Genomic DNA, 13,805 nt, shown 5'->3' on the forward strand with positions numbered 1-13,805 from the left:
GCACATGGGGAGATTAGTCGCCCGCGACAAAACTCCCTGTTCGCGGTCAACTAATCTCCCCGAGTTGCCTTCCCCTGGCATCCCACGGGCGACAATGTAAGACGCCGGTGGGATGGCACACGCGGCGGTGCGATTTTGCGCAAATCGCCGGAAAAGCCTCGCAAGTCTTTTTCAGCGATTTCCCGAAATCGCGCCGCCGCGTGTGCCATCCCACCGGCGACTTACATTGTCGTCGGTGGGATGGCAGGTGAAGGCATCTCGGGGAGATTAGTCGCCTGCGAACAGGGAGTTTTGACGCGGGCGACTAATCTCCCCGTGTGCCAGAGCCCTAAGATACGCTAGTTTGGTGAGTTCTAATGAGGTAGTTTATCTCATAGTAAGTGGCCTATTAAAGAATCTTACCAAACTGGAATTTATATATATATAAGTAAATATTGCCCTTTTCATCTTTTCCAGGGTTGCCAGATTTATTTTTCCAAACAAGCCAAAGTCAGTTCTAAAACCAGGCTAAAACTAGCCAAAAGATACTTTGAAAGTAGCCCAATATGTGCAATGAAAAAAATTCTAAAAAAAAACAAAAGTATATATGGGAAAACCTGCCTTTTTAAAGCGTATAATCACTACCCAAGCCCTGTGCCCCCTCTCCAGTTACTGGGATGGCTGATAATTCCCTCTGTGCCCAGTCCAGCTGGGAAGTCACTAAAGAAACAGATTCCAAATTTTGCATTAACCCCAGATATGATATACATATGGGTGCGTTGAACTACAACTCCCAGCAGTCCCAAGATATCCTGAGAGTTATAGCTTAATGATCAACTGCAGAACTGACCCCACATCCCAGTAGAAAGTAACAGTACAATCACATACCCTATAGAGCAGGGGGTAGAACTGCCCCACATCCCAGTAGAAAGTAACAGTACAATCACATACCCTATAGAGCAGGGGGTAGAACTGCCCCACATCCCAGTAGAAAGTAACAGTACAATCACATACCCTATAGAGCAGGGAGCAGGGGGTAGAACAGACAGGTTAAGCCTGAAAGAGCAAAGAGGAATACAAAATGGAGCCTCTGTCTATCCAATTGCATGCTGGGTATTGTAGTTTTATATTAATCCTAGCTGTAGGCTAATTGTCAGATAAAAACTACATTACCCAGCATGCAGTGGAGCAGGCACACTAGGGGAAAAACTTTGACTAGTTTCTAAACTACAAACTCACCAAGGCTCCAAAACTGTACCTTGGTGGGTTTGTACTTTGGAAACCAGCCTGGGCTTTAAATTAGTAGCCCAATTTGGTGGAAATACCGCCAACCTAGCAACCCTGATCCTTTCCCTTGAGCCACCATTTTGAGATGGGCTGTGTGCTCCCTCAGAGATCACATGACCAGAATTAATACAGCTCTAACTGTAACAGGAAGTAGTGTGGGAGCAAAAGGCAGAAGATGGGGCCTTACCTGTATGTGTGCCATTAGTTTGTTTGTGTGCACCATGAATTTTATTACCCCGGGGGCAGTTTTAGTACTAAAAATAAGAGTTTTCTATTTCAGGGAACCCAATGGCACATACTGTACTACTAAAAAGTATATTTTATTGAAAATGGTTTATTTATGTGAAGTAGGGTGTTACATATGAACTGTACCTCACTAATTATTATAATCCTTTATATATAAATTGGCAACATTTTGCCACATTCACACACACACAATGGTCAGTTTTATCAGGAGACAATTTACCCGCCTGTATGTTTTTGGGGTGTGAGAGAAAAGCCACCCTTCTACCCAGACTTGTTGCAGATAGTTTCCTACTGGGCTAGTAACCTGTAGCAATCAATGGGCACGTAGTGATCAGTTATTGGGAAACCAACAGCTCATTGATTATTACATGTGGGCAAACTTAAACTTTATTTATATTACGCCGTGTGTGTTTGGCTCGCCATATAAGCCTTAAGCACAAAGCAGAGAAAGCCATTGCTGCTCAAGCTCTTTATCGACACTGCAAGTAGATAACAGCAAACCATTACCCATACATCAAAGATATTTTAAATAGGGTCCAAAGTACCCTAGCAACCAAGAATATGACTTGATTATGAACAAAGGAGGGCCTTGACAGACCTGACTCGCTGGAGGAGACTGACCTTTGCAACATTGTTTACAGGTAACAACAAGGAGTTCAGCAAATGCTGTTTTCAGCAGCAATTACATTTACAAATAACTTTTAAAGCAATGCTTTAAAAGTTGCTTGGAATTAAGTTTTCAGTTATTAGGCAAAAAATTATTTTTGGCATGTCCTGTATCCAGTCAGCTCTGGGATTGGACTACAGGGTGCAGCAGGCTCACAATGGTCATAACTCGTGTAGGGTTCCCCAAAATTTGGGTCCCCTAGGAAGGTTGCCCCCAGGATAGACCCCAAGGGAGGGTAGTACTTAGCAGTGGGATACCTTGGGTGGTTGGCACTATAAGGGTTAACAGGGAGTTAGATCCCCTGCAGTTCAATAGTTAGGCCACAGGGTGTACACAGTATATAAGGCTGTGCAGCCTTGTGCAGCCAGGTCTTCCTGCCTGGGACCCCTCTGGCTAGAGGATAGTGACAGGCTGGGTCTAGTGAGTTAGATGTGTGTAATAGACCATTCTAGGAGTGGTAGACAGGAGTATTTAGCTGGGCAGCTTGGCCCCACCAGGAGGCAGATGAGATTAAGATCTCCCAGCACTGATAGCTGGAGTCAGGGATACAAGAGCTAGGAATAGGAGTGTGCCTAATCTGGGGGATAGCCGGGTGATATTTCCGGGGTGAGGTCTCCAGGGGGTGTCTGCTCGGCGTGAGTACCGGGGGTAGCCCTAGAGAGGGTATCTCGGCGTGAGTACCGGAGGGAACCCCAAAGGGAGGGTCATTTGGCTGGAGTGTGGCCGGTATCCCAAGAGAGGGGGACTTCAAAAGCCTAGAGAAGGTATCCTGACATTCTCTGTATCCTGTGTGCCAAAGCTGTCTACCACTCTGCCAATAAACACAACACTTTGTTCAGCATTACATCAGTGTGTGTGTGTCACTCCTGGAGGATCCACCTGCCTGGTAAGCAACTACCCCAGGGAGGGGGCAAGGTGCCAGGAGTACTGGGAGTCCCCACACTGCAGTACAGTATCAAGGTCCCAGGAGGGGAGTTATAGTTCATTCTATCCCTATCCTGGGTGGAGGCACGCCAAAGTATAAAGGAATAGCTGTTCCCCAAGGTAAGCGGGGCTCAGGACTCCTGGAAGCGCCAAGTATAGGGACATATCAGCAGGTAGTGCCACATTTAATCATAAAGTGGGCTACACTCGTCTAAGGCATTCTGCCCCACCCCTCTCTGTAAGTGAGACAGTCACTGGGCGCTTATCCAGTCTCAGAAGCTGCTTCTGTCTGTGCAGCAGTAAAATCCCCACCCCCTGCTTTCAACCTGACTGCTCGGCTGACAGGGAGTAACATTCTGGCAGATACGGCAGTCAGAGCAGGAGAGAAATGACTATTGAGTACTAGTGTTAACAGCAATAATTTCTCAATTAACCCCTTCCTTGGCTGAGCCATCCTGTTACATGTGTGTGCGTTTCACACCTACATGCAGTCCTGACCCGTCAGCTTCTCGCTATGACTGCGCACTTGGAATGGCGCCAACACTCTTAAAGGGGTTTTTCACCTTTAATTTAAGTTTTAGTATGATGTAGACAATTTGCAATTAGTTTTCATTTTTTTTTATTTGTACTTTTTCAGTTATTTACCTTATTGTTTAGCATCTGTCCAGTTTGGTATGTCAGCAGCTGGTTGCTAGTGTCTTCTTTACCTTAGCAACCAGACAGTAGTTTAAATGGGAGCCTGGTCTATGAATAGGAGAGGGAACTTTGCGAAATGCGGGTACCACGTGCTTTTACGGAAGCAAAATCATTCGCTAATGGCGAAATGCAGAATTTCGCTGCAAATCTGTGCCTGCCGAAAAAATTAGCTCATCACTAATTAAAAACTAGTGAAATCTCAAAACCCGGGGGATTTAGCTACTCTTTATTCCTTAACAAGTTATTGTTTTTGTTCCTTAATAAGTAAGTTATTGTTACTTTTAATTCCTTTACTCTGTTTAGACCCCATCCTATTCACATTCCAGTTCCTCATTCAAACCACTACCTGGTTGCTAGGGTAAATTGAACCCTGGCAACCAGATAACAGCTCTTTAGTTTGGAATTTCAGCAGTTGAACAAAAACCAAATACTTTAATGCTCGGACTATCACTGCCTCTTTAACCCTTTATAATGGGAAAAATAAATGATGTATTTTTTTTTTTAAATAAAAGAAAAAGGTAAAACATTTAAAAGCCTTGATTATACTGAATATATAGAACAAAGGAGAAATATTGATCTGTTTTATTGCCAGCTTTGCTGACATCAGCTGTACTGTCCAACCGATAATTGTATAGCCACAAAAGGATCACTGCTATTTTCTCATCTACTTGGCCTACTAAAATTGCCAAGTGCAAATGTCTGTGCCCCTGGGCCCCCGTCTCTAGCCCCATAGTCTAGAATATGAGCTTGGGGCAGATCAAAGACCCAATTGGACTGGACATTGAAGGAAATAGTATTGCCAGGCTACTGGGCCCTTGCACAGTCCACTCCTGATTATACAAATCAACAGCAATGGGGTAACAAGGGTAATTAACAGGGGCTGGTAGGGAGGGAAAAGTTTTCAGTTTAAAAGAAGTAGGAATAGGGACTAGAAATCTTTAATTACTTTAAAACTTTCATTTTTTGATGTTACTGTACCTTTACAAGTTAATGTGTCCGCTTAACCACCCATATTATCTGTCTGTGCCTCACGTTGACATATTTTAAAATATCCATAAGATATGCAGTATGGAAGCTCCTTTGTATACAATAATATGATAAATAAACTTAGTTTGGGCCCTAGGAGTACATCTTCAGAGTTGTAAGATTCTCCTTGTAGATTGTGAGCTCTTTTGGGCAGGGCTCTCTTCACCCCTTGTATCGGTTATTGGTTGCTGTATATGTTACTCTGTATGTCCAATGTATGAAACCCACTTATTGGACAGTGCCACGGAATATGTTGGCGCTTTATAAACAAATGTTAATAATAATGTTAATAATAAGCTATTACCTAATTTAGTTTGCATGTAATTAATACTTAAATGACCCCTGTAGTATGTAGTAATATTTTACATATTCAATATTAATCCTCAATAACATTTTATGCATTTTTGTCATGTTTATTTATGGTGCATACTTTGATTGATGACTTTCTAAGTGGTCAATTTAGTTGCAATATTTTGTAGTGCATTTTTGGAAAGGGAAGGGCAGCAATGCAAAAAATGGTGTGAGGGACAAAGGGGATTGAGCCTAGGAAACTGGATAGGGGAGGAAGAAGGGAAAGAAAAAGAAGAGTTACGTCATAGAATAAGAAGAGATGGAGACTTGCAGAAGACCAAGTGAATAGGGGAAAACTGGCTTGAAATCAAGTGTTAACTTGCAGAGCAAAGCATCCAGAACTGTTTCCTTAAAGGACACCATCATAACTTATTATTTAACAACTTCTCTCTCCATATATTGTTTCTAATGAAGTGTTCCATACCATTCCACTATTTGGAGTACCGTGAGGGTCTGAGTTTAATCCATGAACTGTCAAGGAAGCCCTAAAAGGCAAGGTACAGTTGTATAGTTGTATAGATTTGCTATCAATTTCTATGGAATTTGTGCAGACTATGAAAGCATAATGCAACACCAAATGCTAGCAGTATTTGGCTATAATTAACCGCAATAAGCTTGCTAAAGTAGTGCCACTCCAACTTACAGGGTAATGTAAGAAAAGGAGAAACATTTGCCCAGGTCTAGAAAATCACACCAAACAGATTTGGTAATCAGTAATGCCACCTGCTAATTGGTTGCTGTAGATTACGCTTATGCTTTTTATTACTTTGCCTGGTGGATGTAGGCTTGCTATGTTATGACTAGCTAGTGACAGTTAGCTTACCTCAGTGAGAGATAGTTAAGAGAGCAACCAAAGACAAATGTGTATCCTTAGGCATGTCAACAAATGTTTAATACAGCTGGGGGGCCTAGGTTAAACTCATGAACCAGTGGCTAAGAGGGGAAAAGCAGAGTGGGTGCCTCAACAGAGTGGTCCTCATTGTGTGCTTTTTGGCAACCCTGCTAAGGTGTGCAGGACACCCAAAGTGCTGTTTTGAGATACTGCTAGTATAAGAAATAGTAAGCTATGTAGTTGTTGGGTTCATCATTGGGTTCATCAGGTTAAAGCTCAGCATCATCAAAAACCCAAACATATATGGTTTTTTACTTTCAACAATGCCCTACTGGGTAGTTTATCGATACTATGGAATAACACAATCTCATTGATCAGATGGGCAGACACAATTTTGGAGTAAACACAGAGGTCTCTGAACTATAAGAGAAGTGATTTAATTAAAATCAGTGTTCCCCAACCAGTGGCTCGTGAGCAACATGTTGCTCCCCAAACCCCTTAGATGTGCCCCTAAACCAGGTAGTTATTTTTGAATTCCTGACTTGGGGGTTTTGGTTGAATAAAAACAAGATTTCCTACCAAATAAAGCCCCTGTAAGCTGATAGTGTGCATAGAGGCCCCTAATAGCCAATCTCCTCCATAACTTTTATGGTGCTTGTGTTGCTCCCCAAGTCTTTTTATATTTGTCTGTGGCTCACAAGTAAGAACGGTTGGGGATCCCTGGATTTGATAGTAGGCATGTGCTTTTGGGATAAAATGACTGCATAATTAAGCTCAGCAATGCTCAGGAATGCTGAAATCTGATTGGTGAGATAAAATGGTGTGGCATTTTGTATAAGGAAACTGATATTTTGTGAATAGGGTTGACTAAAAAAATTAACCACTGAGGAATTTGCATCAAAATCTGTAAGTTTGATCACTCCAAACAAATTTGCCGCATAAATTCACCTAGGCAACAATAGCGCTTGCACTGCCTGTCATTTCTGTCTACAAAGCCTGTGCCAAACAAGTGATGTCTCCTGCATGGCACAGGCATTGAGGATAGAAATGACTAATGCCCGCACCTAGCAGGGCATCACTCCTCTCAGCACAAGCATTGCCCACAGAAATGACAGCAAAGCAAATGCCAAAAAATGTTGCCATCAGTTCACCCTGAGTTTTTGTGAACTCGCAGGCGAATCAAAGCTCAGCAGATTTGCTCGTTACTGAGCGAATCCGAGTGAACAAAAACAATCATTAACTTCTGCCAGAGATGGGGATGGTCATTAAAAAGTCTGATATGTGGTAACATGAAGTAACACATAAGACAGGGGCCTGAAATATACTTTATGCAGAGTCAATTCACAAGGAGTTACAGTGTTCCTTGAACCAAAAGTGTTTTGATCAAAAACCAAAAGAATGGTTCATGAGAAATTTTGTTGCACGTGGTTACGTCTGAAAGCATAAATAACTTCACAAGCAAACAAACAAGAATTGTCTCAGGTCTAAACACCAATGATTTAGAAAGAGTTTATTATACTTCCCATACAATAGTACTTAACATATGCACACCCTTGATCTTTCACATATTTGGAATCATCTATTGAATTACAGAAAAAAAAACCAAATGAGATTTCTTAACTTTGTATTACAATCATCAGTCAAATATATATAATGAATTGCTATTTTAGAGTAGAAAAAACAAATCTAACATCACAATTAACATCACTGGCTGTATTCATTCTGTCCTACAATGGCCTTTATGACACTGACAAACATCAATTCTGAAAACAGAGTAGAGGTTTATTTGTAGGTTTGATGAATTACGTTGTATATAGATGGGAAAGTCTTGTGATTAAAAAAATGTATTTTTCATCAAAAATATTATCTTTGATAGTTTTAGAAATCTATTTATATGACTCAGTTTGAACAAATCTGATGATATTTTTAATCGTACATAGTGATTTGATTTCAAATTGTCTTTCTTTCTTTTATTGCATGTTAAAGGTTTTCTTAAGACTTTCTATAGCTTGCTCTTCTGTTATTTCATGCCAAGTGTCTGGTATTTCAGCTGGTTTAGCTTCATACTCTTTAGCAAATTCTTCATTAAACTCCTTGAGAACAAACTTCCAGTAGTCAGATGCATCAATGCTTGGGTCAGGCTGAATGGCCCAGTCAGGGTAGTAAGTGCAGTAATCTCTGTATGGATGCCATTTACCTTCTGTATCTGAATTCTTGAATGATTTATTGCTTACTACATCAGTGGAACATATTTCATGTACCAGAATTGTTGTTTCACTGTCCCTGTATCTTCCTAAACCCTGAGGTCGGTGTATAGTTGCAAAGTGTTTCTCATGGTTAGTAGCCCCGGCCTCACAGGGCACCTTACAGAATGGGCACTGCCTCCCGCACCCAATCACCTTTTTAAACAATTCATCTTCTGGCTTAATTGTCAGTTTGCAAAGCACAGATTCACTATCCTCATGTTCTATCTCTGACCTTAACTCTTCATCCATTTTATTAAGAGAACTGCAAATATTGTTAGCAAATTCTTTTATAGGTACTTTAGTTTGGAAAACAATTGCCTTAATTTCACCCTGATTGAAAGCCAATTCTTCATCCAACTTTGAACGAAACTTTCCTAGAAAATCTCTCACACTTTCACATGTTAGAATTTCTGGATCTGTGAGAACTTCTTTGATTCTCTGGATGGCATCAGACACTATTTGGAATTGCAGAGAATGAAAATTTCCATATGTTTTGGCAATGTATTTCTGTATCATGGTTTTTGCACATTGTTCATAATTTTGTGTATATTTTATGTAGTCTTGGACATTTTTTTCTTGTATTAAGTCACTCAGCAATGTATACTGGAAGAAAGTTCTGTCTTTGAATGCCCGGGAGTCATGCTTGGACAGAATATCATCTACTATTTTTATTCCAAGAATTCTATTAACCTGATCGGCCAGAGCCGGCTTGATGCAGCGTTCACAGAAACGATTTGCTCTGTTAAAACTTTCATCTTTTTCTTGAAATGTGCTTATGAATGTGGCTAAATACGAAGGTTTCAGAGCTGCAAGATGGTGGTGTGGGTCATTTTTTCTGATAAACTTATCGTGCATAGATTGGAAATGTTCTGCAGCATTTCCCAAAGCACAGAGTTTTATATCCAATTCTTTCTCTGCATGTAACTGCAAGCCCTTCCCATCATTCTGTTCACACATATTACTGATTATTTTCAGCAGTTCCCGGCAGTATGTATCATTGTAGTCAGCATCCTGTCTGATCTGTTTTTTAACATACTTAGAACATTCATCTAACACAGAGTTTAAAAAAATGTCTTCTTTAGCAGGAACATTATGAGTTCTGAAACCTCTAATCCATCTAACTGCATTCACCGCCAGTGCTGACCAGCTGTTTTTCTCAACTCTCTCATATTTTGGAAGGCTTTTTGTTTTTTGTAACTTTTGATTGACAGATGCACCTCTGTTTTTCATGTCCTCTGTTAAAATATCCAACATTTTTTTCTCAATTTCATATCTCTTTAACGGAGTAATGTGCATCTCTGATATGGTGCTTTCCCACATGGTGTCAAATGTTTCATTTAGTTCCATTTCAGTAAGTTGCTGCTTCTTTTTTCTGTACTCCTCCAGAAGGCTGCTGACCTTTGTTTCAATAATTTCTATATAGCTGTCCTGTAAATGCTGTATCTTGTGTTTCTCTTTCTGTATAACCATTGCCTCTTCAGCCTTGCTCCTTGCCATCATTTCGTGCTTTCTCTTGTGGTGCTTTACACTGTTAAAGAAATCTTCTCTGTATCTTTCTATTAAAGGTACAAGCTCAGTTTCTTTTTTAAAAAAATCTTCAAGTGCAGATTTCATTTTTTCTTCCTCTCTGGAGAGAATAAAATAAGCCTCGTTGATACACTGTTTGACCTTGTCTTCCAGTGTATTCATGGACTGATTTTTGATCATAGTTTCAGTGCAAGTCAACCATTCCAGCATTTTTTTATCAAATTTCCATTCCAGTTCAGAATATTTCTTGGCCAGCTGGTTGTAGGCTTTGGCTACTAGACTATTTCGAAAACTAAATATAAAGTTTTCATGCTTTACAGCATTCCACAAGCTTGATATCCAGGTAATATAGTCTGATATAAAAACAGCATTTCCTTTTTGCATAATTTCAATTAAGTGTTTTTTAAGATCATTGATGCTGTTGCTGTAGCCAGTGTTTACCGGGGCCATTGGTGGGACTCCATGCCATAAACCAGGAATATACCAGTTGTGTTTCTCTAGATCATACTCCATGATGTCAGAAAATTTTGTTACTGTATATTTTTTTTCCATATTTGCTGCAATTCCAGTCATTTCATTCAACTGTTCTAGAAGTCTTTTTCTGTCTCTTCTGTTCTTTTCATGAGCTGAGACGTCACTCACATTCTGATGGACAAACTGGCAGTTGGGTTTTTTACCAACTTGTTTCATCCTAAGAAAGGCATGCACAACAATCTGTAATGTTTCTTTCATTTCAGTGGTGTTTTCCATGGCCATATTAAATAAAGTAATATCACTCAACCCAACTACTAGTGTAGCCAACTCGTTGTCATGTTCATAACTGTCATCCAAGGAAGCCAGTTCAGGAGCTTTCAAACCTTCAGTATCAATGACCAGAATAAACTCACAGCCCAGCTCCCTCTGAAAGTTTTCTTCCACTTTAAGAAGCGACATGAAGGCGCCTCGAGTGCATCGTCCATTGGCCACAGGGAACTGTAACCCAAACATAGCATTTAATAGTGTGGATTTCCCTGTGCTCTGCACTCCAAGAACGGTAATTGCTCTTATTCTGCATTTATTGCCTGTTTTTTTGTCCAGCTGTGTAAGGACATCTTTTATCCAAAGCAGAGGGATATTTGAGGCGTCTCCATCAATCAATTCCAATGGGAATCCATCTAACAAAAGATCAGCTGCAATCCCTGGTAGTTCTCTGAATTTTCTCTTATTAATGTCTTTATTATTGAAATTTTCAGCCTCATAAAACTGACTCAGCTCTCTTAAGAAATGTTCAACTCCCAGAGAGCTGTCTGAAATCTTCTTGTCCAGCACTGAAAGTATTTCTTTGCTGGCAGAGTTATATTCCTGTTTGTACTCTGCTTGCAAAGCTGACAGGTTCTTTCTAGCTGTTAAATCAAGGTAAAACCTAATCCATTTTAGAAAATACTGCTTTTCTACAGAATTTTTGTCCTTTATTGCGTTAATAAAATTCTCTATCCCAGATGGAAGCTCACAATCATATTGCTGTTTCCGTATCGTGGCGTGCTTATTGATTAGTTTGGATTTGTAGTTTTCTGAACTAACATTACCTTGTCTTTTCATCTGACACATTTCTTTCTCTAATCTGGCCAGTTCTTTTAGTGAATCCCCTTGCAGTTTCATAGTTTCTCCCTTGTATTTAACCACATCCACTATCTCATCTGTAATTACTTTTGCATTTACCTTTGCATCCTGGCATTCCTTCACATTCTCATCTATACAGATACCTAGTGTAGGTGCAATGCCTGCCATGTCCTCTATACTGTGAAAATTTAAATTGTCTTGCATCAGCTTGATAAGCGTTGACTGAATCGTTTTAGCAAAACTGAATTCAGTATTTCCCTTTTTAAACACTAAGACAGTTGGCTTATTCTGCAATGAAGTCAAAGTCTTTAGAATCTTTTTTGTGTTGTCATCCAATTTCTCTTTTGTTGTCCTCATTAGACAATAGACAAAATGTGTGCTTTCATTTTTATACTTCATCAATAATTCACATTGATCTGCATTAATAGTTTCAATGAAAATAAATACTGCTGATGATATTTGTGTTAGAAAGTCAAATTGCTTTATGTTACTCTCAAGGTTTCCATGTAAATTTGTAACTGCAATGGGTTCAGGGAAAATATCTGAGCTCTTGTTACCAGCAGGAAAATACCAAGCTATTTCTACTACTCCATCAGACACTGTCCTAGTACTATTCCCTCCTTCCATATTATCATGAACAAACCAGTTATGGTTCAGATGAGCCGGACTGAGAACCTGATTCAAGATTTTTGATTTGGATAATTTACTTTGCCCCAGTCTTACAAAAGAGAATGTCTGCATTTTTATTTGGACCAGGTTCTCTTCTCTGAATCCCTTGCTCTCTGATAATGATTCCGGTCTCCAACGTTTAACAATGTCTCTCATTACCCACAGCATGAAGGTGAAGCTCGAACCATTGGTATCAGGGAGCAATAAAGGGACAGCAAACTGGCAGAGACACATCTTTGTGAATATTTCCTGCTGCAAAAAATGATCTGAACAATGAAGAATAACACAGAGAACATCTAAAGGATGAATAATGTTGCAGGCTAAATCATCATCCAAAAAATCTTCAGAGGCTGTGTTATCAATATCATTAATTACACTTGTGTTTCTTGCAGTTCCATTTAATGCAATTATTTTATGTATGAAATTCCAGGCTAAGGTTTCAGTGGAGTAGGCATCCATTGCTTTAACACATTCTATTCCAACCTGAAGAAATTTACGTAAAGACAGATTTCCATGTTGGTAATCTTCCATTTTCATACTTGCCAGCAGTTCTTTAAATGCACTTTTTTGGCCTGAAAAAGAGAACAAAAACAAATGTTTATATCAATATCTACCAAGAATACAGGTGGGCACACTGATGGAGAACATATTATCACATTTAGTTAAGCACTTACAGGTGGATCTGTGATTCCACCATATATTAACACAGTGAAACCAGATCTTTGCACAGAGAACTGATTTTCACAAACATGAACAAGAGGCAAGATTGAGTAATATAGGTTGGGTAGAACTAAAGCTGAAGCCACTACCTAGTCTGCAAAAATGGCTACTTTAGCTGCTGTAAGCACATGCCTGAAAGTATGCAAGCTGTGTGTCTGTGGGAATAAATTCAATTAAGAAATATTAGCCTAGAACATCATATTTTTAATTGGATAGAGAACTGGCTGAAGGATAGAATACACAGAGTGGGGGGTAAATGGAACATTTTCTAATTGGACCAGTGTGGTTAGTGGAGTACCGCAGGGGTCAGTCCTTGCTTTTTAACTTGAAGGTGGGCATAGAGAGTACTGTTTCTATTTTTGCGCCAATACTAAATTGTGCAAAACTATAAGTTCTATGCAAGATGCTGCCAATTTGCAGAGCAATTTGACTGAAATCTGAAATTGGAAATCTGGGCAGCAAACTGAAAAATGAGGTTCAATGTTACGTTGAAACAACATAAATGGGAGTTATACACTAAATGGTAGTGTCTTGGGGATTTCCTTAATTCAGAAGAATATGGGGATTTTTGTGTATAACACAGTGTGTAATTCTAGGCGGAGTCAGACACTGGCTACTTAAGCAAATTATTGCTGACTTGCATAAAAAAGGGCATTAACTTGAGGAATAAAAAAATTATTTTGTCTTTATAGATCCCTGTTAGTCCTTAGGACATGGTTCTGTTTATAATCTCTGCAGAGGAAAGTATTCAGATTGCTTGAAAAAAAAGTAGTAGATATCAAAGGTGTCATTTATATAGGCCCAAGGAGCAAGTGCAAGGGAATGAAGGGGCACAAAATCCCCTTAGTGGTCATCTAATTAGCATTCATGTCCAGGGCATAGATGTGCTACAGCATATGTATGTATATATGACCAGCCAGGTTAAAATTACTATGTAAGTGAGCTTCAACAAACACTAAATATGTTGTTTTCTTCCTTCCTATCAAACAATTTCTGTTTGAATCTCTCATTATGATGTTGAGCTTGGAAAGATCTA

At 39.6% G+C, this 13,805-nt stretch overlaps 1 protein-coding gene across 1 annotated transcript; it reads right to left on the bottom strand.

Annotated features, from left to right (window-relative positions):
* Positions 1-7,535: 7,535 nt before the first annotated feature.
* Positions 7,536-12,614, bottom strand: LOC105948387 (up-regulator of cell proliferation). The gene has a single exon (XM_031893761.1). The coding sequence runs from the start codon at positions 12,584-12,586 to the stop codon at positions 7,979-7,981; it is 4,608 nt and encodes a 1,535-aa protein (XP_031749621.1). The 5' UTR covers positions 12,587-12,614; the 3' UTR covers positions 7,536-7,978.
* Positions 12,615-13,805: the final 1,191 nt, after the last annotated feature.

The sequence above is a fragment of the Xenopus tropicalis genome, chromosome 9 (genome assembly GCF_000004195.4).
Source record: "Xenopus tropicalis strain Nigerian chromosome 9, UCB_Xtro_10.0, whole genome shotgun sequence".
In the NCBI taxonomy this organism is placed as follows: domain Eukaryota; kingdom Metazoa; phylum Chordata; class Amphibia; order Anura; family Pipidae; genus Xenopus; species Xenopus tropicalis.

Bases quoted from the DNA above. Each gene is read 5' to 3' on its own strand.
- LOC105948387 (XM_031893761.1), bottom strand. From the start codon at position 12,586: ATGAAAATGGAAGATTACCAACATGGAAATCTGTCTTTACGTAAATTT.